Genomic DNA, 16,206 nt, shown 5'->3' with positions numbered 1-16,206 from the left:
TTTTAATGTGAAACTGCCGAACTAATTGGTTGCTATCGGATTGTAAAGAGAAGTTACACTAATTTAACACAAAGTGCATCAGAATATAATCTCGTACCCGACCTTTAATTGACTTCCTTCATCAGCTCAGCAGGTGTTTTCATTGTCAGTGAAGGTCTCCAGTCCATCTTGCGTGTCAGGTATTGTCACAGCGCTGCTACAGTGTGGACTGTAAGTGAAACCTTGTGTACACAGCGGATGAGTCATGTTTGTCCTGCAGGGCAGCGATGAAGTGATGGACTGAAGCTGACTCTGTGACACTGCAAACGTACACAGTTCTGATATTTCATGCTATAAACATGACAGCATTAACTTGAAATCTGAAAATCCAGTCAAACTGAGCGTTTGGCTGGTACGCTCAGTTTGAGATTTTCAGTTTAAGTTACACAGTGAGCTCAAATAACTGGATCAAAGCACACACACACACACACAGACACACACAGACACACACAGGCTGTAATAAGCTCCTGCTGATGTACTGCTCACAGCAGACAGGTGTTTCATGTCAGAGCTACTGTTTACATTGTCTGGTTTCCATTTCCAGTCTGAGCTCACAGCTTCCTGTCCGTCCCCGACCCACCTAACTGCTCTCAGGTCACACCGGGAGGAGGAGGATGAGGATGTCTCTGTCCTTCGTCTTTATGTCAACACAGCTTCTACCTGTGACTTTAAGAGCAGAGTTGTGTTGTGGTGTCTTTGAGGAGTTCAGTTAATCCTGACCTAATTCAAGTTTGTGATGGACACATCTTCAGATGTCTGCAGGAACTTTTGACGACTCATCATTTATTACATTATTAGCTCCAAATTCAATGACAAAAGTCAGATTCTGCTCCTTATATGGACGTCTCACAGCCTGTGTCTGCTCTCCACGACCAGATTGATGATGATGATGATCAGACCAGTGGCTGGATCCAGGCTGGATCTTTAAGCTGGCTGCTTTTTGTCCTCCATGTGTGTCTGAGAGTAGCAAGGGTTAACGCTGACACTCTGCAGACTGTGTAAACTTTACATCATTTTTATCCGTGTTTCAGTTTTCTGTTTTCTGGAGCACGTCCTAAAGTTTCCTCACTTTTTATTCAGTTATTCTGCCTTTTGTGACAGCTTGTTGGCAAATATGCTGCTTGTGTTATGAAGAAAATCTGGTCCCGGTGCTGATGGAGTGAAAGAGTCCTGTTGTGGGAGGCTCCGCCATGTTGGCATCGTGTGAGTCCACATAAACGTCTGGTCACGCAATGATTCATGGGAAAGTTTCTGGCTCATCAGCAGCTTTCATTCCCCCCCCTGTCCCCCCTTTAAACAGCAGCAGCGTTCAGTCTTCTCTGCTGGGTCTCTATCATGTCTGTGCCTTTCTTTAGATGTTGAGATTAAACTTTACACAGCGGCCAGCGCTGTTCTGATCCACCAGACCAGAAGAACAAGAGGAGCTTTATTCTCCCTGAACTCCGACTCACAGGCAGCGATGACATGTTTGTGAATCACAGGAAGGTGGAAGGAGGTTTTCATCCACAGCTTCCTCTGTAAAAGGTCTTCACATGGACGAGCTGAAGGTGCAGCCGCGCCCTCTGCAGACTGTCAAACATGTAATCCTGGATTAGACCGATATCATCCAGAGCTCAGAGGGAATAAACAGCACCCAGCAGGAGACCTCATCTCCTAATTTACTGTAGACTAATGCTGCACCGACCACAACCAGGTCAGGCTTGCACATTCGATTTAGGAATTTGCCACTTCAGAGACGACCTGCGGCGGAGGTGCTGTAATGGCGGCTGTCTTTTATGAGCCTTGGCAGCGCCTCAGAGGTTTTGTGTTTCAGTCAGCTCTGCTGCCTGAGGAGCAGTGTGTGGAACATCAGTTCACATTGGACGACATTCCATCAATGAATTCCCCTCATAGTTCTCATTACTGCGGACGGTTGTAAAGAAACACACCTCATCACGTCATGTTATTTCCTCTGTGCGTCATGTGACCCCTGCTCTTTGCATCGCGGCGCTCTGTTATGGTAATGAGGTGTTGTTTCTCTAACGACCCCTCCGGGTGTCGACTGCACTTCATTAACCTGACAGATGCACGGACAGCCGCTCAGGGTTAATGATGTCACCTCCTGACATCACACCAGGCAGGACCTCATGATATGCACGAGTGTGTGATACGGTGAGGTATTAAAGGGAAGCTCTGCAGATGTTGAAGCAGCTTAGAAAGTGTGTGTGTGTGTGTGTGTTTGCCTCCATGCTGTCTGCTCCCAGGGAGTTTATTTACCAACACAAGACCAGAATCTGCCCAGTGCATTCTGGGAGTTGGAGTTTGGAATGACATTTGCCCCGGTGTCTGCTCCTGTAGAGTTCAGACATGTGACCCAGCGCTGGCTTTGGCCTGGAACAGAGTACATTAGAGTAGATTGTCTCCACATGTTGTATCTGTGCAGGTCAAACCTGCCAGCTTTAATTGGTTCCTAACATTTAGCCAAAGTCTTTTTTTTTTTTTTTTTTTTGACAAAAGCAAAGCGACGTCCATCACAGCGGACACCGTGGTCTGTCAGAGCTGAAAACTTGTCCATTAGTTGCCCCTGTGTTTGACAGAGTGTCAGCTGTGACTGTAATCAGGAGCACATGGGAGCTCTGAATCCATTTTTCATGATAATAACGGAGGTCAGCGTGAAGCCAGCCCCTCGTAAAGTGTGGTGAGCTAAGCTAGCAGTTAGACTGACTGAGGCTTCAGTACACTGAAGAAAGCTAAGCTAAACTACGTTTACCATCTTTGGTCACTGTGTTAGCATGCTACCATTTGTGTTCAGATAAAGTACAGTTAACATTGTGGAAAGTATTTTTGGCTCATCCTGAGAGGAAGCATTCTATGTGGTTTAATGCTAACATGAGGCAGCAATGCTATAATCCAGTATCATGTACTTTAGCAGCTAGGTGAAAAGATCATAATCTTCTGCAGACAGACTCGTACTGAGCATGTGCAGGGTGAGTTGTATCCTCTCAGCTTGTCTCTGATTGGAGGAACTGAGGAGTGAAGGTTTCAAAGCGGCGGACATTCGATAACAAGAAGAAGCTTTAATGAAAATGTAACCGCAACAACTTGACAAACAAGATGGCTGCCACAGCTGTCAGTGACTCACTCGGCCTTTTATTGTTGGATTGTTGGAGTGTTTGGCAGCTCTTCAGTGGAACTGCACAGGAAATAAAATCAAAGCAGTAAAAACACACCGACTGTCAAACCATGAAACTCATTACATCAAACTGATAATAAATGTTCCAGCTACAAGAATTTAAAAAGGACGTTTGTCTCCTTATAATGATTCTATAAAAGTTTTTATTGTAAATAAAACTGTAGTTTATGGAGATTGTTCACAAAAAGGTTTATCATTAGCTGGATTTATAGAGGCTAAATAAGAGCTAACTGAAAGAGTTTATATAAGAAGAATAAATAACATCCATCACATCAAACATGCTGCCAGGAATACTCCAAATAATCTTCTCTCTCTGTCCTCTGCAGCTGAAGGATATGCATACAGGAACCAACGCAAGTTCTCAGAGGACATCGACTGGTCGTATGCAGGTGAGTGGAGGCTGCAGTGCTCAGGCTAACGTGTTCCACACACTCCTCAACTGACCTGAAGAAGGTGTCTGCAGAACTGTGCACTGGATGAGGAGATACGAGTCTGCAACATAAAGTAGTATGTTGGTAGTAGTAGTAGTAGTAGTAAATCTGTAGTTCCTCTCTTCACCATGGAGGTGCTGTTTCAGCAGGAAGTAGAAACTGGGCTGGTGTAAACACAGCAGGCACCACAGCGAGCCTGTTCAGTGCAGGGTTAACAGTGGATAAACTACAGAAGCCAATGAAGAGGAAGGACTCCTGTGTCTGCGGCCTTCAGCTGCACTTTGCTCATGGATGGAGTGTGTGAGTGTGAGTGTGAATGAATGAGTGACCGACCTGCTGGCTGCAGCTTCCCTTCTTGGTCAGCAGGGACTTTAATGTTTGCTTTGATGTGATTCAATAGATTCTGACCTCAGAGCTGCAGAAAAGTACAGCGTGAGGTGTGTGTGGGTGTGTGTGTGTGTGTGTGGGTGTGTGTGTGCGCACGCGCGCAAGGGAGAGATCTCTTCAAAGGGGGGTTGGCTCATTGATTTTAAATGTAAGTGGAGCTTACACTAGAGATCCGAACGTTATAAACATCTGACATTTGAGCTGATCAATAAGAGGTAGGTTAAACTATAAATCTATACTACCAGCAACAGGCAGGCAGGCAGATCACACTTTACACCGGGAGCTGTTCAATCAGTGCACGCGTGAGAGGTTCACACAGCTAACGTGTAGCATTAGCTAATGTGCTAAAAAAGGGGGAATGACCCTGACCTTTGACCTGAGAGATGAGGACTGACGACCAGATGTGAGGAACGCTGCAGCCACAGCGGCAGAATGGACCTGCTTATGTCAGCAGTGAGCCTGAGGCTGTAGATCAGTCCGACATGAGTGTGAGCGGCTGGGTTTGCTTCAGCTGACACGCCCGTCTGCGAGGGACCATTTGTATTTCTAGCTTTAACACTTTCCACGCTGTATCTGTCATCCATCATGTTGCAGTCTGACCTGAAAGCTGATGGAGCACATCAGAGCAGCTGCAGCTCGTTTGCTAATTAGCCTTCAGCGCAGCACACCTGTGAGCGGTCACAGAAAGAAGTCTGCACTGGGTCAGTGTGTCAGTCTGATGACTGCTCTGTCACAGGCGTCATGCAGATTTAATATACAGGAATACCACCACATTATGTTCAAGTACAAGATCACATCCAGGTGTTTGAAAATGAAACTAAAACCAGATGTGTCTGCACATGAGGGGCCTCTAGAACTGCTACCTGTTCATAAGCCAATGCTGCCAAGTTAGCATGCTAACCACCAAAGCTTACCCTGGTTGGTTTGGACAGACATGCAGCTCTGTGCGGTGGCTGCTGTGTTTACATCAGCTCAGTTTCTACTTCCTGCTGCTCCCTGGTGGAGCACTCCACAGTAATATACAGAATAAAAAATAATTAAAAAAAAGTTATATACAGAATAGTTTCATGACCCACTGAGTGAAGAAAAAAAATAAAACCACATACTTTTTCTTTAATGTCCAGTGTGTCTGTGTAGAGGTATTTGCACACATAGTTAAATGAAAGGGGCTCCAGGCTGGATGAAAGCCATGAGGATGCTTCCTCATTTAGTGCTATGATGATGATGATGATGATGATGATGGTCAGAAACCTCACAGTGAGAGTGTGTGTTTAGAGTTCAGAACCTTGTTTTAACACCTCAGGACTTCTGTCTGCGTTCAGGAACGTTAAACCAAAACAACTGGGCCAGGAAGTATCCATCCTGCAGCAACGCCAAGCAGTCCCCCATCAACATCGAGGAGAACCTGGCCCAGGTGAAGCTGCAGTACCAGAAGCTGAGGTTCGATGGCTGGGACAGTCTAACAGGCAACAGGACGACCATCAAGAACAACGGCAAGACCGGTAAGAAGCAGCATGGCTCGAGGGCTGAGAACGCCGACCAGGCAGTATGCTGACTTACTGCTTCAGGTGAAGGCCACGTGGACCCTGTTCAGACTTGTGTAATCAATCCGGCTGGAGCGGGATTCGGGCTGCATCCTGAATCCTGTTAAAGCCTGATTGATTCACTGAAACCTGGCTAGTGGATCCGGCTAGTGACGTCATACTTCTGGGTCAGTATCCGGGTCAGAACGGGGTCATAGTCAGGACCGATTTGTCTGGTTTAATGTTTGCTTTTTGGATGAACATGCAGTATATACATATATATATATATATGTACATGTTTTACAGCTGATTCTTGGCACATGTATTAGCTTAGCATGCTAACATTAGTCGCTGTTTCCTGCCTGCGGTCCTTCCTGGACGTGCTCCCTTTCCTCCAGTCTGTCCCTTCGTGTCGGGGCCATTCCTCTTACAGCGGTGTCCCATTGTGAGGGATCCAGTTTCTCGTTTGACAGCAGTGAGAGCCTTTTATATATTTCCTCTCTTTAAGTGCTGTGAAACATAATAAGCTACAGTGCACATTCAGAGTAATTGTTAAGCGAAATTGTAGACAAGAGGGATCCAGCCCTGCCTTCCCGAGAAGCTCCAAACAGACGAGTCCAGCGCCGCTTAGCAACAGGACTCTTAGTGAAATAAGAAGCACTCTGTTGTAGTTGTTGTTCAGCCGCCAGCTGTACCAAAGGCTTTTATTAATGGAGATGTCTGGTGGGACATTCGAGCGCGCTGAAGGCCGGCGGCAACTTGTTTTTATCAACAAACAGACACAGATTGGCGTCTGATGTCAGATTTTAATGATTCTCATCATTAGACATAAACAAGGCCAGAATAAAACACCAAAGAACCAAACATGTGCCAGCTGACCGGTTAGATGGAGTGAATGCTGTCAGTGCCTTCACATGAACAATGGGTATCATCCCTACAACACAATGGCCACATGTCTATTGTAGTTCTTTTAAAGTGGAGTGCCAGGATGTACAGAGCAGTATAGAGGATGAAAGGGCCTGACGAAGCTCCACCTGTCTGACGTTCAAAGAACGTTTCGATCCTTCAGGGGAACTCTTTGTCAGGTCCAACAAAGACCGTCCTGTCGTTCAGTGAAAGGTGTTGCTTTAGCTTTCTATAGTGTGCAAAGACTCATCTTTTGATCTCCTGCATGTTGATAATCCTTCTTTTCTCAGTGAGTTCAGTCTCTGATGTGGTGGAGCCTTCAAAGTCTGACTGCAGGCCGGTTTCATTAAACACATTAATGACACATCATCTTTCATTCTTTGGTTGATTCTCAGTGGCGGTTGATGTGGATGGAGAGTTCTACGTCAGTGGAGGAGGTCTCACGTCCAAGTTCAAGGTGGGGCGCATCACCTTCCACTGGGGGCGCTGCAACGCCTCTTCAGACGGCTCCGAGCACAGTCTGGATGGAGTCAAATACCCCCTGGAGGTAGGACGGTACTGCCCTGCATGTACAGTTGCATTAAAGATATTTATTTATATTTCTATCATTCTATCATTTGACATGGTCCTGCACAGGCATCAGAACGTTGTCCATAGCAACAGTCTGTCAGACTGAAAGAGTTAAAGTCTGTTCTTCAGAAATAACGGACTGCAGAATGTAGCCATGCGACCGTTGCTTTTGGTCATTTCTCACTGATATGGTGATGTAGTTGGACGCATGTCCATAGCAACAGTGGGTTTAATGTGGTGTTAGTGTCACATGATTAAACACCTGCTAACAGCACGCTTCTGTAAATCAAACGTATTCCTGCTTGCTGGGTTAGTGGATGTTAACTCGTCTGTTTCCTCCCACAGATGCAGATCTACTGTTACGAGTCAGCCGGCTTCGACTCCGTGGATGAAGCCATCAAGGCCGGAGGCAGAGTCACAGCGCTGGCTGTGCTGCTGGAGGTGCGTTCATCACAAAGCAGCCTGACAACAGGAGCTGGTTACAGGCTGGTGCTCGTCTGATCGACATGGAAGTAACCTGTTCAATGAGTCACAGATTTAAAGCCTGAGGCGAACTTTCCCAGGCTAATAAAAAGACGACAATGCATGAATCAAACCATTACCAAGAATGTAACCTGAATCTAACCGCTAACTTAAACCATTAGAATTAATTAGATTACAGTAGACTGTTATAGTTAGCTACTTGGCTAACCAAGCTAAACCTTTTCAGCTCTTAACCCCTTGCTGATCATACACGCAGAACACTGAACTGCTGAAGTGAGCCGTTAATGTTGTGATCTGGTCTGATGCTCACTCATGTTCGCTGACTTTTTGTTTTCTTTGCTTTGGTTCATGTTTAGTTTCTTTACTTGCTCTGTCATCACGTCCATTCAGAGAATAACCAGCTGCACAGCTCCATCATGTAGCTAGCTGCTAAGCTATAGTGATGTATGCCTGTCTTATGCTGTAACAGAGGTCAGTGCAGGGGCAGACCTGCTCAGGCTGTGGAGAAGAGACTGTTAAAAGCTGATACAGCCTTAAAGTAGGTTTTTATTTGTTTTAGCTCGGAGCTAACTGCACATCATTGTTGTAAAGGTTTATTCTTGTCTATGTTTCATGTTTAAGAGTTCACTGTTTAAAGTCGGCTGGTTTAAAAGAAGAAGAATCGAACTTTGATTCTGAGAGCTTGGTTGTGGATGAAGGAAGTCGGACCAAAGCATGAATCATCCTGGAGGTGCCAGCAGCCGAGCGATGGCTCCATGTTTGAACAGTTATGTTGATATTGTTGGCTGCAGATCATCGCCGTGCTCTCGTCTGTGTTTTCATGCTCGGTGTCAGGGTTCGCTCTGAGCGCCAGGCACCGCTTTGTGCAGTCATGACGCCTGCGGCCATGTTGGCATGTTCAGATCGTCAGAGACCAGGTTGGAACAGAACTCAGAGAGACGTCTGATGAGAAGCTGCAGGCTGTGTGTATGTCTGTCTGTGTGTGTCTCTGTGTGTGTGTGTGTCTCTCTCTCTCCCTCTGTGTGTGTGGTTTTTTGGCAGGTAGCTGAGGCTGCTGTTTGGAGTTTATTTTAATTCTCCAGTATTCTTCATGTAGGGGTGTGTGTGTGTGAGGGTTTTGTTGGTGAAGGTGGATGTTGTGTAACCTTAAAGTTTTAAGTCTGAATCTTCTTCCTCTGTGTATAGAAGCTTCACAGGAAGTTGCACCGTTGTTCTTCTTTTGCTCTTCTCTCGTACAGTCCTTGAACTGCTCCTCTCTGCATGTGCGTAGACTCAGGATAGATGTTTCGTTGTTGTCAGACTGGTTCAGGTGAAGATTATCTTTTGGATCTGACATTAAAGTTTGATTTGTTGATCACCGTGAGCCGCCGGCATGCTGGGAGTGCACTCAATGTGTGCAGCTGATAATGTCATTTCATAATCCAAACAAGAGGTTAGCATCTCATGTGCTAATCAGCCAATCAGATTCCTTCATGGTCTTTTAGGTTGCAGCTTTTGAGACACACAGAAACATAAAAATCATCAGTGTAACAAAAGATACTGTAGGAACTGCAGCTTTTTATATTGAAGTCTGTTTGATGATTTGACATCTGTTAATATTCATATTGATCTTTTATTTGCGAGCTAACTGTCGGTCTTCTTTTCACAGACGAGTGTTGAAGAAAATATGAACTACGCCGCCATCATAAACGGCATCAGCAGCGTGAGCAGATACGGTACGCTACTTTCTTCTTCTTCTTCTCCTCCACTGCGTCTTCCTCTGTCCTGTTGTGTTCATGTTGTCTCATCTGCTCTCCAGGAAAGAGCGCTGAAGTCTCACCCTTCACTCTGCGAGGTCTCCTGCCCAACTCCACAGAGAAGTACTTCGTCTACAACGGCTCCCTCACAGCGCCGCCCTGCAGCGAGACCGTCGAGTGGATCGTCTTTAAGAACACGGCAGCCATATCTGACGAACAGGTGGGAGATGCATGCAGCGTAAATCATTCTGAAATCCAACCACTGACGAAAGGGTCAAGGGTCAAAGGTCATTAAAAAAAGGAAAGGGAATAATAACTTGGATTCAAGCATGAGCTGATTAAAAATAACCTGACCAGCAGCGAGGTCCTTTCCAGAACCAGACGTCAGCTGTGCGTGTGTTTTTGTTGTTAGAGTTGAAAAGACGAGCGACACAATGACAGCAATGCCCGTAAACAACCTTTTAGAAACATGTTGAAGGAACTGAAAGGAGGAATTATCATACCAGAGCTGAGGAAACACGCCAGCGATGGGCGAGGCAGAGAGAAAGCCGGCTGTCAACAAACCCGACGAGTGTGTGTGTTTGCCCTCTGGCTGAGCTGACTGACAGCCATACAGAGGCAGTCATTACATCAAACAGATATTAGCTGACAAAAGGTCTGCACGGTGTTTAAGCTGTGGAAACACATGCATAAACATGTGGAAACACACACAAAGGGGCCGGACGTCACCGTCGGCTCATTTACTGTCATAACAAAGAAGGCCTCACACCCAGTAAACACGGATTGCAGGTTTTTAAGCACAGAAGTCAGAATGTTATGTTTATGTTTCATCTTTTAGTCTCCAGGCTCTGATCAAGCGTTGGACCAGGTGAATCAGTGTCCTCTGAGGAACTTCTGTCAGTTCTGAGCTTAGTTTGTTTTGTTAACACTTCTGTGTTAACACTTCTAAAATATTTTTTCTTTATGTGGGAAATTGACATTTGTCTTCAGAAAAGCTAACTGCTACTTGTCTTCTTTAGAAAAAGTGATTTTGTTTTGAAGTTTTCTTGGAGAGCCTCCACAGAGCTTTTGTCCTGAGTGGTAATCAAAATGACAAAAACATTTCATTCTGGCATTAGATGATTGGTGGATAAGCTCTCTGGGTAACATTCGCCCCCCAAACAAGTCATAAATAAGCTAATCACTTCTACATAAAATGCTAAAAATAAACACTAATAAGAAGAAGCAGTGGTGCTCACAGCAGGTTCAGCTGTTGCAGGTCTTCCTTGACTCCAGGTCTCTCTGTGACGTGTCTCGGCGAGTCCACATTCCAGCCCAGCTCAGGCTGCCAAAACTTAATAGTTCAAAATCACAACGTTTAACAATCAGCATAATGAGCTGTGAGCTCTGAGGGTTGGGTAACTACTGGGAGGTGACTCACCTGCTGCAGGTACAGGCTGTGGATTAGAGCAGCAGCTCTAACACACCCGGTCACCTCCACAGCAGTCGTTACTGCTGGAGGCTGATGTTAACTCTTTGTCACTCACATGTTCAGTCAGTGTGCAGAACCGTTTTGAATGTTGAGTGTTTTGAATGTTTTCAGCTAAGGTTTAGGGTTAAACATGATGCATTCAGGACCAGAGAGTTGAAAGTCTGATGACTGTGATTAATGTGTATTTTTTTTGTACATTTATTTTAAAAAAAGAGCCCACACACAGTCTTCAGGGGGTTAATCAGTGGACTGCTTGCAGTGATTTATGTGTTTTCCTCACAGAAACCCTCCTCATGCAGTAATGCAGTCGCTGTTTAAAGCTGACAGTCCGTCACTGTGGTCTAATGGCAGCTTTGTGTCCTTTCTGTTGCAGCTGGAGATGTTCTGCGAGGTGATGACGATGCAGCAGGCCGGATACGTGATGCTGATGGACTATCTTCAGAACAACTTCAGAGAGCAGCAGCAGCAGTTCATGGGTCAGGTGTTCTCCTCATACACTGGCACAGAGGAGGTCCTCACACCGGGTAAAAATGGATCCTGCGTCTGTCACTTTGTGTCTTATATCACTGTGTGAAGCCGTCTGTAAGTCTGCAATGTGGGCACGGGCTCATGCTGACAGTAGCTAACCGCGGGCCCTGGATAGCTAGCAACAGCTAGGCTAGGCCAGCTAACTGTTCCTGGCTGATTGTTTTCACTACCTGTGCTCACCCCTCCATGCACTGTACACTCTAAGAATGTGGGCAAAAAAGTTGAACTGGTTTAATTTTAACAGTCAGTGTTCATCAGTGAAACAGAGACAAGTGGATCACACATGATCGATAAAAAGCAACAGAGAGGTATAAATAGAAGTAAAGTGGCCTAAATAAAACGTCAGTGAGAGAGAGGCTGGGTGAGGTGGAGTGATTATTGATTTTTTATGTGGCACGCTGGATAATTACAATTGATCGTTTCTGTTCTGGTACCAGTGATTATTTGGTGTTTTATATGATAAGTGAAGCTGTGACAGTTTGATCCTCAGACCTGATCCGTGTAATAATATTTACATTGATGTCAATGGTTCCAGCTTGGACACATAATGTGACATCATCCTTTTGATCCCTCAGAGGTCAGAGGTCACAGCCAGTGAGAGCTTTTTCTTTCATAATGAGGAAGTGTGTTTGGATAGAGGGAGCCTCCTGCCTATTGTGTCCATTGATCCGTAATCTGTGTTAATCCCAGACCTCAGAGTGTCTGTCATCTGCATTATCTCTGCATCACTAATCTCAACTCTGACCCAGAATCTTTAAAAGACGGAAAGAAAACATTCGATTTTCTTTCATAATAACAAAAACAGGATGTTAAAGAAACTTTAAGCACCATAAAAAAAACATGAAGCACACAGAAAATAACAACAACAACAACAACAACATGTGAAGGTGCAGGATCCTGTCTGAGTGATGGACCCAGCAGAGGCTGAGGAAAGCTGCATGTCAGTGGAACAGTACAGGTGCACCCTCTGCTGGCCGGAACTGGGAATTGATGCACTTTTGGAGGCAGAGTCCAAGTGGCCACTGGAGGAACTACAGGTGTTGTTGGTTCTTCCATGTTGGTTTAACACTGTCAGTCAGACAGTCCTTGAATGCACCATGTGTGGTGTCTAGTTTTGTTGACCAAATCAAAACCAGGACTTGATATTTCATCAAAAATCACACATAGGAAGCCATGATGGACTGACATGTGACCAGCAGCAGCAGCATGTGGAGCTCCTGTGTTCCACTTGCTGTGGGCGTTCAGGTCGCCTTTGGAAGGTTGTGCTCCCACCTCTGTTTACTGTGTGCTTCTCTCTGTATCCGTCAGTCTGCAGTTCAGAGCCAGAGAACATCCAGGCATCACCCTACAACAGCAGCCTGCTGGTGACGTGGGAGCGGCCACGAGCGGTGTACGAAGCCAGTATCGAGAAGTACTCCGTCACCTACGGACTCTCCAATGCAGAAAACTCGGTTGCCTCCGAGTACCTGACCGACGGAGACCAGGATGTGGTGAGGGAGCGCCCCAGATTTATCATATCTACAATAATCTCTAAAATGCTACCTGCTAGGAAGGAAATTAATGTAATCTTCTGCCACCACCAGGGGGCGATACTTGAGGACCTGCTGACCAACAGCAGCTACACAATCACAGTGTCGGCAGTCTGCGCCAATGGACTGTACGGACGTGTGAGCAACACGCTGACGGTTGTCATGCCCGTCGTCGACCCCGGTAAGAGCGACGGTGCCCAACAAAGAGCGTAGAGTTCAGCAGACGAACCGTAGAGAAGGTGGAAGGTGGAAACGCAGAGACTATTATCTGAGAATAATCCCAGAAAATAAACCTTTAACATACACAACACAATATAATCTTTTAGTTTTAAAATTTCAAAAAGTCATTTCAATCTTAAAGTTCAAGAAAAAGTTTAGATTTAACTTAAAATTTAAAGAAACAAATGATAAACTGGTGAAAGGAAGCCAGCCTTTCTGGACATGTTTTTATTTATTTATTTTGAATGTTTTGTGTATTTTCTTGTAGCAACATTTCCACCATGGTGTCCCTCCACTCTTTACCTCCTACACCCTGTTTATACACATGCACACACGTGTTACACGGCTGGGTTTGGTCAGTCACAGCAGTCTGTGGTCTGTTATGTGGGTAGAACAGACGGTTGCTATGGACGTGGTTCTGACCATTGGGTCAAGACGGCCTGAATATCGTATTTAAAATGACTCAATTTCCATGATTTTATCGATGACTTTGGTAAGTAGCCGTGTAATAAACAAGATAATGTGCAACGATCTGGTCTTTATAGTAAATTTAACCCTTTCTGTGTTCATATTTTTTATGATTTCGGACCCATTGCACATTTTCACCACGTTCTTCTTTCTTCTTGTTTTTACGTGCATGCCTGTGTTTCACTCATCTTCTTTCCAGTCTCCTGTCTGCTTAGCTGTACTCTGTACTCTCTTATGTGTTGACGAGCGCTCACCATTTTTCCGTATCACAACAACAGCAACCAAGGCGCCATCTTTGTTTTGCTCTTTGTTGCTTGAGCATGTGTGCAGAAGCTGCTGCTGATGATGTATTTCAGCTTATATTAAATAAACTAATGCTTGTTGCTTCCTGTTTCAGTGAGTGGGTGGTATTCTGCGACGTTCTGCAGGTTCACATGACTTGTGAGTTTGTCGTGACAGCGGTGCTAAGCTAACGTTACGGGGCTGGTGATGATGTTGTAGACGAATGAGTCCTAAAAGTGTGTTAGCATTGTAGCACTTCCTGTTGCTTGTGCTGGTTCCAGGAACAAAACATGGTAAACTTATAATTTTATCATGGAGGTCTGTGGGGATTGGCTCAGTTATGGAGCCAACCTCTAGTGGACAGTGGAGGAACTGCATTTTTGACATTTTAAGCTAATGATTTCTTCTCATTAATAAGTTAAAGTTTATTTACGTCTCGCGCTGCTTGTCCATCACACTTTAAAAGTCGCTCATTAAACTTGTGAAACCTCACCACATGCTTCACACACCAGTCTTACCTGGTCTCCATGATGTAAGACAGGTAAGAGCACGAGGCCGCCGCCTGCACACCCGCCCCGCCCCCGACATGCCCACTGTGTGCTGTGCTCAGTCAGCTTGTGTTGCGCTTTCAGATAACTCAGACTTGTGTGTGTGTGTGAGTTTGTTTTATCCCTCTGAACGTAACAGGCGGGTGGAGATTCAGAGGGAAACAAGTGTCCTGTTCCTTTTTCTGGGGGATGAAACAGGAACGTTGTTCAGTTGCTTTTTGTTTTAACGTTGTTTGTGTGTGTTTGTGTGTCTTCCGGGATCCACGCATGACGGAGCCTTTTTCTTCGCATGCATTTGTTTTGGGCTGTCCTAACGTTTCCCTCCTCTTCTCTCTGTCCTTTCACACATTGACTCGTCATCACGTTTACATTATGTGTGTTTTTTTCTGATTGTTCACTTCCTCTCTAATTTGTTTTACCCTTTGTCATCAGTGTCTTATCGATTTATTGATTTATTTATTGATTGATTGCTTTTTAATTTCAGGAAATGAACATCAATGCAAATAAAACATCAAATAAATCGATATTTAGTTTATTATTTTATTTTAAAAATCCGAAAATGCTTTTTGCTGTTGTGTATTTTAATATAACTAATGCAGCCATCTTTTTTTGTTTTTTCTCTTTTTTTGTGCAGAATCTTTATTGGATCCAGACTTTGATGAGTTTGATGATGAGGTGAGAAAACTTTATTAGACAAACAGAAGCTGTGCTCACAGACAGTCATCACCAGGATGTTAAAATAAACCAACACAGTGTCCATTGTGTCCCTGAGGTCCTCCTCAAAATGCACAAACACACACATTGTGTGTCAGTGGTGTGAATGTAAATGGATGAACTGGGATCTTCTGCACACTTCCCCTGTCTAGAACTTGTGTCTTTTTTCACCCGCAGGGCGTCAATGAACTGGACGTGTCCTGGCCCGATTCGGATCAAACGGAGGATTATGGTTTAGGTTGGAGTACCACAAACTCACAGATGACCACAACCACTGCTTCACCCTTTCTGCCTCTGCCCGGCTTCACAGCAACAAGTGCAGAGTACGGCCAGAGGACCACCACCGACCCGGCTCCACCTCTCACATCCACCCAGTCTGGCACTGAAGAGACGCCACAGCGTAGTACCTCCACCCGGCCACCAGAGGTCATACTGCCTCCAGAAACCAGAGGAGAGTTCAGCGGCACCGCCACCTTCTCCAGCTCCACCGCCACCTTCTCCAGCTCCACCGCCACCTTCTCCAGCTCCACCACCACCACCACCAAACAACCCCACATTTCTACATCCACATCATCCTCCACAGCGAAGACAGGAGCCGCTCCTGGAGATGCAAGACACAGCGGTGCAAGAACCACGGTTCCTACCACCACCAAGACCGAAGGTGGTGCTAGTACCACTGCTCCTTCCAGTGCCAAAACTAAAGGTGGTGCTAGTACCGCCTCTCCTATCAGCGTAAAGACAAAAGGTGGTGCAAGTACTGCCTCTCCTACCAGCGTAAAGACAAAAGGTGGTGCACGTGTCTTTCCGTATGCTGCCAACACAACCACAATGAAGCCAGGTGTCAGTGACCCAAGTGCTACATCACCTTCGTCCTTCATCCAGGCGGAGACGGACCAAAGTTTGTCAGCCTCCACCCCAGATGGACGTGTTCCCCCCACACGTCCTCCAGAGATCCAGACCTCTACCTTCCAGCCGTCGGTGTCACCTACCAGCACCTCTGTGCGGTTAAGTGGCGTTCACTTGCAGACCATACAGCCACTGTCTAATGGTGAGAGTCCCCCTGTGTCCCCCTCTTCCTCCTCCTCCACCTCCTCCTCCTCCCTCCCTCTGTGTGATGGCGTGGATCCCAGCTCCTCCTCCGCCTGCTTGCATGTCCCTCCTTCCTCATGGCCCGTGTTGTCTGCCTCTCCTCTGGACTCC

General features: G+C 45.7%; 1 protein-coding gene across 5 annotated transcripts in view; it reads left to right on the top strand.

Annotated features, from left to right (window-relative positions):
* The window catches only part of ptprz1a (protein tyrosine phosphatase receptor type Z1a), a 49,931-nt gene that overhangs the window by 19,041 nt on the left and 14,684 nt on the right, over window positions 1-16,206 (top strand). For all 5 annotated transcript variants that reach the window (XM_028430253.1, XM_028430254.1, XM_028430252.1 and 2 more), the window contains 11 exons: window positions 3,538-3,600; window positions 5,352-5,531; window positions 6,854-7,005; window positions 7,374-7,469; window positions 9,160-9,226; window positions 9,310-9,467; window positions 11,092-11,242; window positions 12,555-12,736; window positions 12,830-12,956; window positions 14,927-14,967; window positions 15,184-16,054. In XM_028430253.1, the coding sequence (XP_028286054.1) occupies window positions 3,538-3,600; window positions 5,352-5,531; window positions 6,854-7,005; window positions 7,374-7,469; window positions 9,160-9,226; window positions 9,310-9,467; window positions 11,092-11,242; window positions 12,555-12,736; window positions 12,830-12,956; window positions 14,927-14,967; window positions 15,184-16,054 (2,088 nt within the window). The remainder of the gene's footprint in view (window positions 1-3,537; window positions 3,601-5,351; window positions 5,532-6,853; window positions 7,006-7,373; window positions 7,470-9,159; window positions 9,227-9,309; window positions 9,468-11,091; window positions 11,243-12,554; window positions 12,737-12,829; window positions 12,957-14,926; window positions 14,968-15,183; window positions 16,055-16,206) is intronic.

Source organism: Parambassis ranga, chromosome 19 (assembly GCF_900634625.1).
Source record: "Parambassis ranga chromosome 19, fParRan2.1, whole genome shotgun sequence".
NCBI lineage: Eukaryota > Metazoa > Chordata > Actinopteri > Ambassidae > Parambassis > Parambassis ranga.
This window is presented reverse-complemented; position numbering and strand designations above follow the sequence as displayed.